General features: G+C 44.4%; 1 protein-coding gene across 2 annotated transcripts in view; it reads right to left on the reverse strand.

The window, feature by feature from the left end:
- Nucleotides 1-11998, reverse strand: part of PCGF6 (polycomb group ring finger 6) — a 39675-nt gene extending 27677 nt beyond the window's left edge. Inside the window, exons 1-6 of one of the 2 annotated variants that reach the window (XM_025201201.1) lie at nucleotides 11582-11998; nucleotides 9519-9618; nucleotides 8567-8663; nucleotides 7820-7875; nucleotides 5746-5805; nucleotides 4514-4622 (exon numbers count right to left, since the gene is read on the reverse strand). In XM_025201201.1, the coding sequence (XP_025056986.1) occupies nucleotides 4514-4622; nucleotides 5746-5805; nucleotides 7820-7875; nucleotides 8567-8663; nucleotides 9519-9618; nucleotides 11582-11872 (713 nt within the window). In that variant the 5' untranslated portion in view covers nucleotides 11873-11998. The remainder of the gene's footprint in view (nucleotides 1-4513; nucleotides 4623-5745; nucleotides 5806-7819; nucleotides 7876-8566; nucleotides 8664-9518; nucleotides 9619-11581) is intronic. The other variant, XM_014518815.2, reaches the window with a different exon arrangement.
- Between the last annotated feature and the right edge of the window lie 998 nt (nucleotides 11999-12996).

The following is a 12996-nucleotide window of genomic DNA, read 5'->3' on the forward strand; positions in this document are numbered from 1 at the left end:
GGGACACATCGAGGTGAGGAAGAGCGGGTAAAGAAGATCTCCAGCTCAACGATCAACTTAAGGGCAGGGACGTGCTGAATTTTGCCTTTTGAGAAACTTCAGAAAAAAGGATGGCCTTAAAACAAACCTAGCCCTCGCTACGTGTGTGGCACAACAGGAAGTGTGCGAAAGAAATAATACGGCATCTCCTTTGTCTTGGAAAAGGTAGACTTGAGTACTGCCCTTCGAATGACTGTGGATTATAATTGCTACTGACCATTCAGACAGATAGGAAAAAAACCCCTTTACAATGCCTGCACACCAAGTCCCAGCTCAAAGTCCTGGATTGACACATGGAGGTATCACGGCCTCTAAAGTACATAGCTGCCGTGACGGAGCTGAATAAAAACACTGCAATCAGCAGCTGAAATGTATTTTAAAAGATGAATAGCCTCTTCCTAGATATGCGGATGGCAACATACTTGCAGGCTGGAAGGCTAATCTGCCCGAACGCCTCTGTCTACGGACGCTCTCCAGGCGGGTCTCAGTCTCACGCTACCCATGTCCAATGTTTGAAAAAAATATAGTATCAGAATGCAAAAAAAAAGGAAGCGATACACATTTCCATTCCAGAAGTGGGGCTCTCTGATCAACTTCTACCAGCACATGAAAAAAGTAACCGTTTCTGAGGACTGTGAGGACATATGGGAAGAGATTTTTAATCCAATAACTATCACTCATTAGTCCAATCTACCTGTTCTCCAGTTTACTGAGATTTCACAGTCTTTTCCCTCATTCTCCTCATCTCCAAGACAAGTTACTTCTGATTTTAACTTCTAAAGAGGAAAGCAAAGCAATTCTTAAATATCTGCCTGAGAACAAAGGTTAAAAAAAACAGAGTCTTTCTTGCACCCAGAAGCAGCACTTAATATAAAAATCATCTTCCAGTTGAAATGACTAAGTCTTCTCCTATTCATTGACTTCCTGCACTTCACTCGTACAGACACTAAAGCCAGGCTAGATGAATGCGCAGCGTCTACTCAGCACCTGCGCAGCGCTGAATTGTTTGGGTAGCAAACACTGGAGGGGAAGCTTGAAAGACCCAGAGCAGTGGAAAAACAAATTACATTTCACTGATGTAAGCACAGCATATTTCTGCAAATCTGAGACGACTGAATTTAAGATGCCTCCCCAATGATTAGATTCTATGCGTAGAAAAAGTTATAAGTTTACGATTTTCCACATATTGAATCTACTTATTGAAGGGTTGTCTTAAATTAATTCCACCCCCTGTGCACGACCTGTCGTCTGTCCCCTTTACCACCTGCTCCTCCTGTTGCCTGCCTGTCTCAACACCCAGCCCCAGCCACTGTGGAGCCAGTGACCCAGCACCTGCCCCTCACACTTGCCTCCCCGTATGATGGCACCTGCCCTCCAAAACCTCTGCCCCCTACACCTGCCTCCCATCCACCTACCCCCCAACCTTCCCCCTGCCACCTCTGCCCTCCCTGCTCTTCCCCCACCCACTTATCTTCTGGTTAGGGGGTGGGAGGAGGGACACAGAGGGAGCAGAAGTGGTGAGCAGTGGTTGCAGCTCCGACTCTGAACCCAGGCTGGAGTCAAAGTTGGAACTGCACTAGCTGCCTGCCCCCACCCCGTACTGGAATCCAAGATGAGGGGCTTTCCCCCCTCTATGTTAAATGGGGAAAAAATCCTTGCCTTGGATTTGAATAAATATGGTGAGTTGCATACAAAACCTACATTCTGGGTCTAAACTGCCTCAGTGTCCCTTTTGAGCTGAGAAAAGAAAAACGCACCTCCTGAGATCAGAGAGAAAAATTTCATGCCATAACCTTAAACAGGGGATAATATAATACATTTACTCTTCTACACTAAATCCAAATTATAACTCTGTTACCGTTTAGTCTAAATAAATCTCAAGGAGATTTCTATATAGTTACTAACCAACAGTAATGTTCCTTAAAAAAAAAGAGAAATGGTGGCACAGATGTGTAGCCCCTAGAGGATACGCTCTGGGTTCCTACATTACTACATGTTTCTTTAGGTGTTGTAATTCCATTTTAATATACCATGAAAAATGCAGCACCTCTCTCAGTGCAGGACCTAAAATGATGAATGTACCCGAATTATCATTCCACTCTGTGCTAGCTGCCCCTGCCACCTACTGGTACAGCACGTAACATTATCTACCAATGCCAGGTCCCAGGGAGATGAGCACAAGGCAGTGGTTCTCAACCCTTTTAACCAGAGGCACCCCTCAGAAAATGCCCGCTCTTAGTTTTCATGTGGTTTTACCAGGGAAAAATAGTAAAGCAATTGTTCTGCTGCAAACAACTCAGAAAGACCAAAACAGGTCCGCATGTTTTTTTAACTCAATGGAAACCTGTTTGAAATCTCTGGATTTATCCTGTGACTCGTGTTTGTACACTTAAGAATGCTATCAGTGGGCATGTCTACATGTGCATTTTAATGCATATTAGCTTATTTTAATGAGCATGAAAGTGTCACAAAAAAAAGTGCTTTTGCTAACGCGCATTAAAATAGGCGAATGCACCTTTTATTATTATGGAAGGTGCCTGTACATGAGTGTAGAGGCTGTGATTACAGCACGTTGAAGCAGACCTGTCTGCTGGAGTGTGGTAATTACCGCGCTCCAGCAGCCTCCCGCGTCTCATGTATCAGAGTCCCTGCGCTTCAAAATGGCAGCAGAGTCGCCCGAGCTGAAGCTTGTCGAATGAGCTTTAGTTCAAGCGCCCCGCCGTGATTTTGAAGCTCAGGGATGCATTTTAGAGAGGCTCTCAGACCTGCTCTAAGTAAAGTGCTGCCCCCCCTTACTCCCAAAGCATGTGTAAAAGTATCCAGAGGTACTAAATTTAATGCACGTTAGCATAAGGGCATTAATGAACTGTAGACGTGCCCCCTGTGTGGCACCCCACAGCACCTCTGGAAGGATCTCAAAGCCTCCCAAAGTGGGATGACGTCCTGTTGAGAATCACTGGCCTCACTCAACAGAACCCTGCATTAACTGTGTGGGTGAAGATCGCATTTTTTTACTTCATTACTGTAGAAAAGCACCAAAAAAATTCAGTGATCAGTCACAGCCAATCTTTCAAATTGTAAGGAATGCCAGAAACAAGGTTGCCCATGCCACGCAGTTTGCCCTCCTGAGGCATATGCATTCTGTTATAGTCCTTAATGACATGATTGCATATTCTCTCCCTAAAGTACTACCCCAGGACCGCTAGTTTATTTGTTGCACAGAAGGGAGAACTATCACTGAGTAGATAAGAATACATCATTTGTTTTTCCTCCCAATGTTCAACGTGTGGTCCCTAGTCTAACTTATTCTGCTCTAAACACAGAGTTGTTAGTTTTCTCAAGGGCTTTTTCACAACTGATTTATTTTCACACACTCCTGTGAAGTGAGGGGGACACCATTATATTGGGATTGCAGATAGGAATTTGAGGCAGAGAGAGAAATTAATGTCTGAAGTATCTACTAATTTTGAGTGCCTTATCTGAGACAACCAGAATCTGATTTTTCAGAATACTTGCTGTTACTGATTCAAGAACAGCTCCCACTGCCTGCAGCTGCATTTCTGAGTGCCCAATACTTCTCAAGTTAGTTGCCCAGCAAGGAGGGATACACAATGACTGCATATGAAGAGTTTGGTTTAAATGATCTGCCCAGCCTCATACAGGAACTCGGAGGCAGAGGCAGGGATAGCATCCCAATCCCCAGGGCAGCATTCAGCTGTCTGACTCGAGAGTCCTTCCCTGCACCTTTCTGCAATCCTCTGCCTTGTTTATTAAGCCATCTTACAGACAACAGCTGTTTTTGCTACATAACCACAATTCCCCGTTGGAGCAAGTTTGAACAGTGCAGTTAATAAGGGAGAGGTCTTGCAGAAAAAATATTGTGCAATCACGTAATTAAAGATATCATTATGCACACGCACAATGGGGACAATTTAAGGTTGCATACGTAGCCTTAATCTGGCAACTCTTAATTTTTAATGGTTCAGCTTGCCATACGAACAATATTCTTTTCATTTAATGCATGGAGATTTTCCTAGGTTTAAAAACAAAATAAATCTGAAAGAAGCAGACATTTTATATGGCACCATATTGACACCCACATCTCCTCAGCAAGGTTGGGACCTTCACACCAACTACACAGATCTCTGCTACTTGCAGTAAAGGGGTACTTGCCAGCAACAGGAGGTTATTATCCTCGCTGTGAATCAGCACTCAAGGGGCATGAAACAAATTTACGGTAGACTTGGCCATTCAGGATGGAAGTGTACATTCTTTGAAACAAAGGGCAGGAGAACCCATCTTAGATTTAAAAATAGTGTCTGAAACACAAGCAAGCATTTCAGAATAACTATAATGGGATATTACAGTTACGCTGTGCTCTGCCATAACTATAAAGGGATAGTATAGTTATTTTTGAAATGCATACTCATGTTTCTTACATTTATGCAGAATACTTTTCACATCTTTCACTTACCCGATGAACTCTAAAAGTAATGAGACATCAAGTTCTGGTGGGATTCGGAAAACTGATCCCAGGACTTTTCGTGGCCTTCCTCTGCTCACAGGGACTGGCTGTGGGATAGCTAAAGGTAGCAAAGCACCAAAAATACAAACAACTTGAATTAAAAAGTAAAAAGTCCATATCAGTGTCAGTCAGGCATAAATGATCACACAGCTCACCTATAATTATGTCATTATTTCTGTCCCATAGCCTCCGTATCTCAAGCAATTATTATTTGCTCGGAGTCAACAAGCCGTCTCTCTGAATAACTGTTTAGAGACAACAGTGGGACTGGAAGGCAATTTACACCAATCCTTTACCTTCTAAAGGGGGCCTCTAACGATTTTTAAGCTCTTAAAAGGTACAGATAACAGCAAACATTTGCATCTTACAGATCTGGAATTACTTTTTATCCCAATTAATTTAATAAAACAAAAATTATGCATAGTACACATATTTATTTCCTGGTTATAAACAAAGCATGTATTTTGTGATTGGACACGAGGAGAAAACAACAACAACAGTTTGGATTGTAATTGGATCCAGAAAGGATTGAACTCTTTCCATGACCAGTCAACATGCAAGATTAGTGAGACAAGATTTTTCCCTTGCAGAAGTATCCTAACAAGTGGATATTTCCTAGATGTATTAGAGGGTCAGTCTGAAAGGAAGGGGGCTAAAAGCTAACCCTGGTGCAGCTGAGAGTTCGTGCGGTCTGCGATTACCCTGGATTTTGACTTAGGAATTCTGCTGCTCCAAAAAGGGTTGAACTCTCCCTGTGATCTGGCCAGAAGCTAAGCCAGAACCCATTGGGCTGAACATCCCACTGGAGAAAATTGAAGCAGACCTCTTGCAGTGCCGTGCCATACAGAGATGGCACTTTCACCACAGTGACATATTATCGCTACTGGTATAAACAATGCTGCACACTCCTGAATTAAGCAAGGCAGAAAGATATGTGTTGAATTTTTGTGCTGTAAGACCCTGCCAGATTATCCCTTACTTCAGAGAGATGCACACACTACGCTTACAGGCATGACAACAAACAAGACACGGCTCGCAGCAAACTGATTAAATGAAAGTGGAACTACACATCACTGGTTCATGCCTTGTAACAGCAAGCCATCACTCAGACTAGTGTTAGGATTTAATTACATTTCAGCTTGAACGCTGTATTTGCTTCTCTAAAGTGATTATGAACTCACCTGGTTTAGGTACTTCTAGACCTCTTTCTTTGTAAAAGTCATGCATTTGCTTTTTCTCTCCTGAAAATAATGTAAGACAGGTTGGACTTTATCACATACAGCTAATATAATATGTGGCTGTTTCTGACAACTAATTTCCAACAGATGGAAGAATTACATTGCATGAACAGAAGCTTATTATGTGTTTCTAGGACAGCACCTTTCATTAGCATTTCATATGAGAGAAACAATATTCAACAACATACAACAATTTAGCATCAGACTGTATGCTAGTGAAGCCAATTAGGATTTGGAGACTTGTCACAAAATATTTTGTCTTCTTAAGCAGTGCTGCATACTACTCATTAGCTTAATCATACCTGGGGAAGTTAATATGGCCTCGGTGGTTTTGAAGTTTCTATATTTAGTTAATATACATATGCAAAAGAAGCTAGCATGTTACCGGAATATCAGCCTGATATATACGGTTATCCAGGACATGCTCTAGTGTCCCATCTAATTCGAGAGAGAGATCCCAAATGCAACACTGCCAACTTATGATTTTTTCAAACACAACAGGATTTTGGTTGGAGTAAGAGTCAGTCTCACAGTACTGTTAGATGTTCCAGCCTTCTGGCAAGTTTTAGTTCTTCCTTGTAGAAACCTCCATTGATTGGTGCCTGTCCCCACTACCCATTCCTGGAGCTACCAGCAGATCTGACTGGCTCAGCTTTGCCACCTCTCTCCTCGGAAATCCAACACTATTTTCATAGCAGAAGGAGCCCCTACGGTCAGGATATTTGGCTGCCTTTTCTGCTCCCCAGATGAATGGGGACCTATCTTCCCCTCCCTTTGCAATACCCAACCTGGGAAGGAGAGGTAGAAGACGAAGGACCCTGTTGCAGCTTCTTGTCCTTGCATCCCCAAATCTGAAAGGGGACTCTGCTGCAGCTGAGCCCTAGTCCATGACACGAAGGTGAACAATTCCAGGAAAGGAAGACCTGACAGGGAGAGCGGCGCTTGACAGATGTAAGAGCTGGAGGAGAGGAAGAACTAAGGGGTTGGGATGTGTCACATGCACGCTCTCAGGATTATGACTGATTTGCAGTTTGAAGGCTGGAATGGATGGGTTGGAAGGATGTCTCCTTCCAAATACAAGCAGGGGGGAGGGCCCCCACAGGATGAGCTAAAAATCACCTTTCAAAAGATTTGGGGAAGATAATATTAAATTATCTAATACATGTGCTAGGGATGGGCATGGGGAATTGAAACAAGAAGGAACATTCCAGGTGATGGACCAAAGCGCACAAATTAAATCATTCTACTATTCATATTATCTTTAGGCCAATATCACAACAGTTGAGGTCTGGTCCATGATTTTTCATCTTTTGAGGTTGGGAATAGTGTAGGCAGCAGCTGAAAATGGTTTTCTATTGCACTTTAAACATTTAACTTATTGCTAAGGTTGCTCAACTATATTCCCTATCAGCATAATAACGATGCAGACAACACAAAAACCCCCAAAACCAAACAAACCCATGCCTACACAAGTGACTGTCAGGTTCAAATTTCAAGTGGAAGAATTAAAAAAAAAAAAAAATTCTTCTAGCAGTATTAGTAAGCCCATGAATAAAAAATTCCTACATGAAATTCAGACCCCTGCCCTGAATCATTATACAAAATACTACAAGAGAAGAATCTGAAAACTGAATGCAATTACTTAAATCTGGAATATAGGTTTACAAATCTCCATGCAAGCGTACCTACAGAACCAGTATCGACTCAACCATAACAATTACAGAAAGAGGGTCATCTATGTCATTTCAGAGACAAAACTCCTGCTGCAGACTGTTTGTAAGAGCATTTTAGCATGCTAAAGGACACCAATTTGCACGGCTAGTTCAGTAAGAGATATGGCCAAACCAACTCCAGCATTCGCTAAAAAAAATAAATTATGTTGACAGTCTGTAGTAGCCAAGTGTAGAAATATAGTGCTCTGGATTAAGCAGCTATCAGCTTTTTTATTCCAGTGCTTTCAACATAATGATGTAATCAGAACACCAGGATAAAAATGAATTGAAAACAGGAGACTTACTTTCCTCCAGATTGACAACAAGTTTATATACTATGTCTTGTAACTGTCGGTCCAGCCTAACGAAAGAAAGGAAAAGAACGATCCTTAGTAACTTTTTGTATGAATGTCCCCTGCATAACTGAGTATTTAATAAATTGCAAAGCCTATTGTAATGAACACGAACTGCCTTATGTTAAGCACAAAGCTCCTTACATTAATCATGACATTTTTTGCAGGGCTGCCAAACAGATTGCTAAACTTGGTGCCTACCAACAAGACAGAGGGCTCAACTCCACCTCTGCACGTAGCTCTTACTGATAGCACCTGAGGAAAACAAACCACACGAGCTGAAAAAGCACCTTCAGGAAAGCATGAAGTATACTTCAAAAGCTCATGTCAAATATCTTAGCTCAAAGCAGAACCTTTGACATATTTATGGGTTTTTCCCCTTAACCTGTTGATCAATATAGCTCATTTGGATATATCACCTGCAACAGCATGCTTCTGCGTAAGAAGCAGAAAATGATTCTATAGCGAAACTCAGTCTAATTGTCATTGTTGAACGTTAATTACAATACAGGTAAAGCATATACAACATATGGATTGTTAAACTATTTTTTCAACTGCAGCGGTCAAGGATTATGCGTCTCAAACAGAAGTCTAAAAAAAATTATTATTGAATATTTTAAAAAAATCTAACATCCCATCCCTATAACAGCAGACGCATTAAAATAAAGGAAAACCCACGAAATGAGATGACTATGTTACCTGATATTATAAAGAGGCTGTGTCTGATGGACAACAATGTTACATTTTGGACATCGGTTACTGTAGTAAAAATGTCTTACTATGCAGCTTTTACAGACTGTAAAGAAAAAGATTCAGAAGTCGTAAGTGTTTTGTTACACTCCGCAACAGGTTTACTGAAGATAATGCAGGAGGACGATTAGCTACAGACAACGGCAACTGTCTGGAAACAAATTAAGCAAAATGAATTAAGTCAACTTAATTTTAATGTATAATTTCACATTAACGTTAAAGTGAATTTAAACTCATAAGTCAATTTGGTGAGGGTTTTTAACCCTAACTCTTTCTCCCCTTCTCAAGGTATTGGGCAACTGGTCCTTGTGTTTCCAAATAGCAAATGTCCTCGCTGGCTGGTACACACTAGTGATGGGCTACTATTTTGGTCTCTTATGTTACAAATGGATCGGTCTTCTCCTGCTGCCAGGAGTCTGTAACCAGTGACAGGAGTTTTCTATTATCACATAAGATATTTCCACTTGCTCTACCAGCGCTTTGTTTAAGGCAGCGATTTTCAACAAGAGTGCTGCGTTATCTGTGTAACGGCAGTGACCTGGACCCATGCGCAGGGAGTCCAGGTTAGGGTTAGGGTTAGGGTTAGGGTTAGGGTTACTAGCTTTCAGAGAGAACTGAATTCCCTGTTCATCTGCTGGAGGAGAGGTTGTTATAACAAAAGGATGTGAAAAAATTTAAAAAGAGAATGAGAGAGTGAAAACCAGGCAGAACATAGGATGCACGCCAGGGATTTTTCCATGCGCTCGGAAATACTTTCATGTCCTGCCACAGGGAAAAGCACGCAGCAAACAAGCTAACTTTAAACAGGCAATTTCATTTGTGAGGCATGGAAATACTACCCCATTCTGATAGCTGATCTCTCTCGCCTTGGAACTAAATTTGTGAAATCAGCAGTACTTACACGTATGAAGGCACTCTGTAATGGTTGTAGCATCTATAAAGTAACCTTTGCAGATGGAACACAAGATGTACGGATTCAACTCAGAAAGGTTTATCATACGCTAGAAAATACAATTGAAACAGTTTCAGAATACAGGTTAAGCCAAACAATTTACTCACTCTCATTTCTGAAGTCTAATACCCTTGATTTACGTTATGGACGGAAAGTTTTGTGCCCACAAACAACACTTACTACTTATACTAAGTTTGCCCAAGTGACAATAGTTTTTCAAATAAGATCTTCCCAATATATCTCCATTTGTTTCTCTGCAAACACGGCAATTGAATTAATTTCAGAATAATTTCTGAAAAACAAGTACAGTATAAGCAAATCCTGCAGGGTACTGGATAGTAATACTATAGGGAGTACTTCACTGGTTGCAATGAAGTAGAGGTTGGCAGCAACAGAAATCATTACTTCAGGAGCGCTCAACAAACCGGACAGTCATCCCTTGGTCCAGAAACTGAAACAGTGCTCGTCTCCTAGATGCACTGGTTTCAAGATGCGCTTAAATGTGTCACATTAAACTAGTGCTAGTTTCTAGATGCACTTAACTGTGTGTCATATTAAAGGAAGAGCTGAAATTACACTGCTCTGGATTTTGATTATAAAGTGTGTTTATCAACCAGCCATTTTTTGCAGTAGTTTGTTAGCACAGATAAGTATGTCTTACAGGATTAGAACAGGAGGTAGGACAGGGCAGCACCTTCGAGATCAGCTGGTTCAGGATAGTGTCCGTCCTGAAATGCTGATTTTACAAAAGCCTATTTCTCATTTTATGGTGTGGCGGTTTATAAAAAGCCAAGTCCTTTGACATAGGTCAAGTGTCCAGCAGGTTTGGTCTCTTGTCCCTTTGCCCACATCTAGTCCTTGTTATCTCTAGCTCGTTGCAATCTAGGACTCTGCAGTCAGTCTCCAGCTTTTTCTAACCTCTCTTCTATGAAGTTGGTCACCATTTTTCTCCGTTCTCATCTATTCCAGGTCTTTCCACCTCACCGACCCTGGCTTACCACCAGTATCTGTTCTCTCGGAGCCTACTCTGGTGCTCTCAGCATTTCTGTGAAAACTCACACGAGCGCTGGGACTCCTTTCACAATGCACAGAATCACAGATAATTTGGGTTGAAGGGAGCTCAGGGGTCACATCTAGTCCAACCCCTGCTCCAAGCAGGACCAGCCCCAACTGCATCATCCCAGCCAACGCTTTGTTGACCCGGGTCTTAAACACCTCCAAGGATATAGAGTCCACCACCTCTCTGGGTAACCTGTTCCAGTGCTTCACCACCCTCCTCGTGAGAAAATTCCTCCCAATATCCAACCTCAACATCCCTTGCTTCACTCATCACGCAGTCATCTTCTTCCCCTTTGCTTGGACCGTTTTCTCAATCAAACAGCACTCGCTGTTCGCTCCCACCAACCCCAATGCCAGGTCCAACCTCAATCACCGGTGACATATCGCTGTCCCCGATTGCTCCAAAAACTGGGGCGTCATCTTTGACTTCAAGGTTTCCTCTCCTTACTCCGAAACAAGCCGTGCCCTTTCCTCCCCTCCCGCGTTAGTGACCTCCTGCCACGGCGTCTCCGCAGCCTCACCTGCCTCAAGTGTCCTGACAGATGCCTGCTCCCCACCGCATGCCAGCTCTACTTGACCCCGCAGGGCATCATGGGAGCAGGGACCTGCCCCGCTCAGCACGTGGCGCTGCAAGGCATTCTGGGAGTGGAGGCACCATCTGTCACCCCCACCATATGGTGCAAGGCATTCTGGGAGTGGAGGCAGCACCTGTCACCCCCACCATATATTGCAAGGCATCCTGGGAGTGGAGGCAGAACCTGTCACCCCCCCACATGTTGCAAGGGATTCTGGGAGTAGAGGTGCCACCTGTCACCCCCTCAATATGATGTTTCAAGGCATTGTGGGAGTGAGGGGTCACGTGCCCCCAGTGTGGTATTGCATTGTGGGAATGAGGGGCCGCGTGCCGCCCCCCCGCCCCCGGTGGTGTCGCAAGGCATTGTGGGGCCCGTCACCTCGCGCTCCTCGTCGGAGTCGAACTCGTCGCCGTCGCCGCAGGCCCTGAAGCGGGCGCCGGGCCCGGCCGGCAGCTCCTCGTCCTCCAGCTCCACCTCGTCCTCGTCCTCCTCGTCCCCGTCCGCGCTGGACTCGGAGCGGCTCCGCTCGAAGGCGAAGGGCAGGGCGCGGGCTCCGGAGCAGCCCGGGGCGCCCTCCACCTCCACGTCCTCGTCCCCGGGCGCGGTAGCGCTGCCGCCCCCCCCGGACAGCCCCGACACCACGGAGCCCGCGTCCGTCTCCATCTCCATGGCGGGGGCGGAGGAAGATAGGCCGCACGCGGGACCCGTCGCCCGGCGCGGCGCGAGGCACGGCGGGAAGTGTAGTCCGAGCGCTCAACACTGCGCCTGCGCACCGAGCCCTCAGCATGATGGGAACGGCCGGTTTTTTGTTTTTTTTTTAAAAGCAGCCTCCTGTGCGCATGCACGAGCCTGCTGAAGGGCTCTTGGGAGGTGTAGTTTTCCTCCTGGTTAAGCATGAAGTCAAATTAAAAGCAGGAAAAGTGTTTCAAGTCCGGTAAAAACCGACGGAGCCACAAAACCTTCCTTTCCAGAGAACCTTTAGCTGCCTTTCAGTTCAAGAAGTTTCTCCTTTAGTTCAGTCCCGGAGATGCCCCCACATCTGTTAGTAGAGATCAGTTTTAAGGATGAAGATTTGAGACAGAGGACAATGATAGTTTCTTGGGAGTCAAACATAGATGGAGTCGTCTCAGTTAATGCAACTGCACATATGGCTTGACAGTGAAAAGGAAGAGTGCAGTGGTAATGCAATGAGAAGTGTGGTATTTTTTTCCCCTTCTGTTTACCAGTATTTAGGGTTGCCAGCCCTCCCAGATCGGCCAGGAGGCTACTGAAATCGGCATCGATCTCCCAGTGACTGTTGAAAGCAATCTGGGAGATTTACATGTCATTAGCGATGTAGCTAACCTTACGTCATGTTGGGGGCGGGGAATCACTGTTATAAAACACAGAGCATATTTTATTTCCTAATTCATCCCGAAAGCTCGCAGAAAACATTGATCCCGAAAGTCTCCAGAAAACATTGATCCCAAAAGCTCGCAGAAAACATTGAAAGCTCGCAGAAAATATTGATCCCGAAAGCTCGCAGAAAAGGACATTTTTCTTGCGATCTCCCAGTTGTCCTAATAAAAAGTGTCATTTTGGAACCGAGCGCGCTGGTTTTCTGTCTTTCCTAATGAACAACCCTATTGCCCTAAAGCACTCCCCACGCTCCAGCCCCGGCCGCGCTGCCCTGCCTGTGCCGTAAAGGCGCGCCCGCCGTGTCGCAAAAGGCGGCGCTGACGTGTGCCCGGACTGTCGCGAAGGCGCCGGCGCTTGGCGGCCGATGGCGGGCGGCGCAAGATGGCGGCAGTGCC

This window comes from Alligator sinensis, unplaced genomic scaffold, assembly GCF_000455745.1.
Source record: "Alligator sinensis unplaced genomic scaffold, ASM45574v1 scaffold61_1, whole genome shotgun sequence".
Lineage (NCBI taxonomy): Eukaryota > Metazoa > Chordata > Crocodylia > Alligatoridae > Alligator > Alligator sinensis.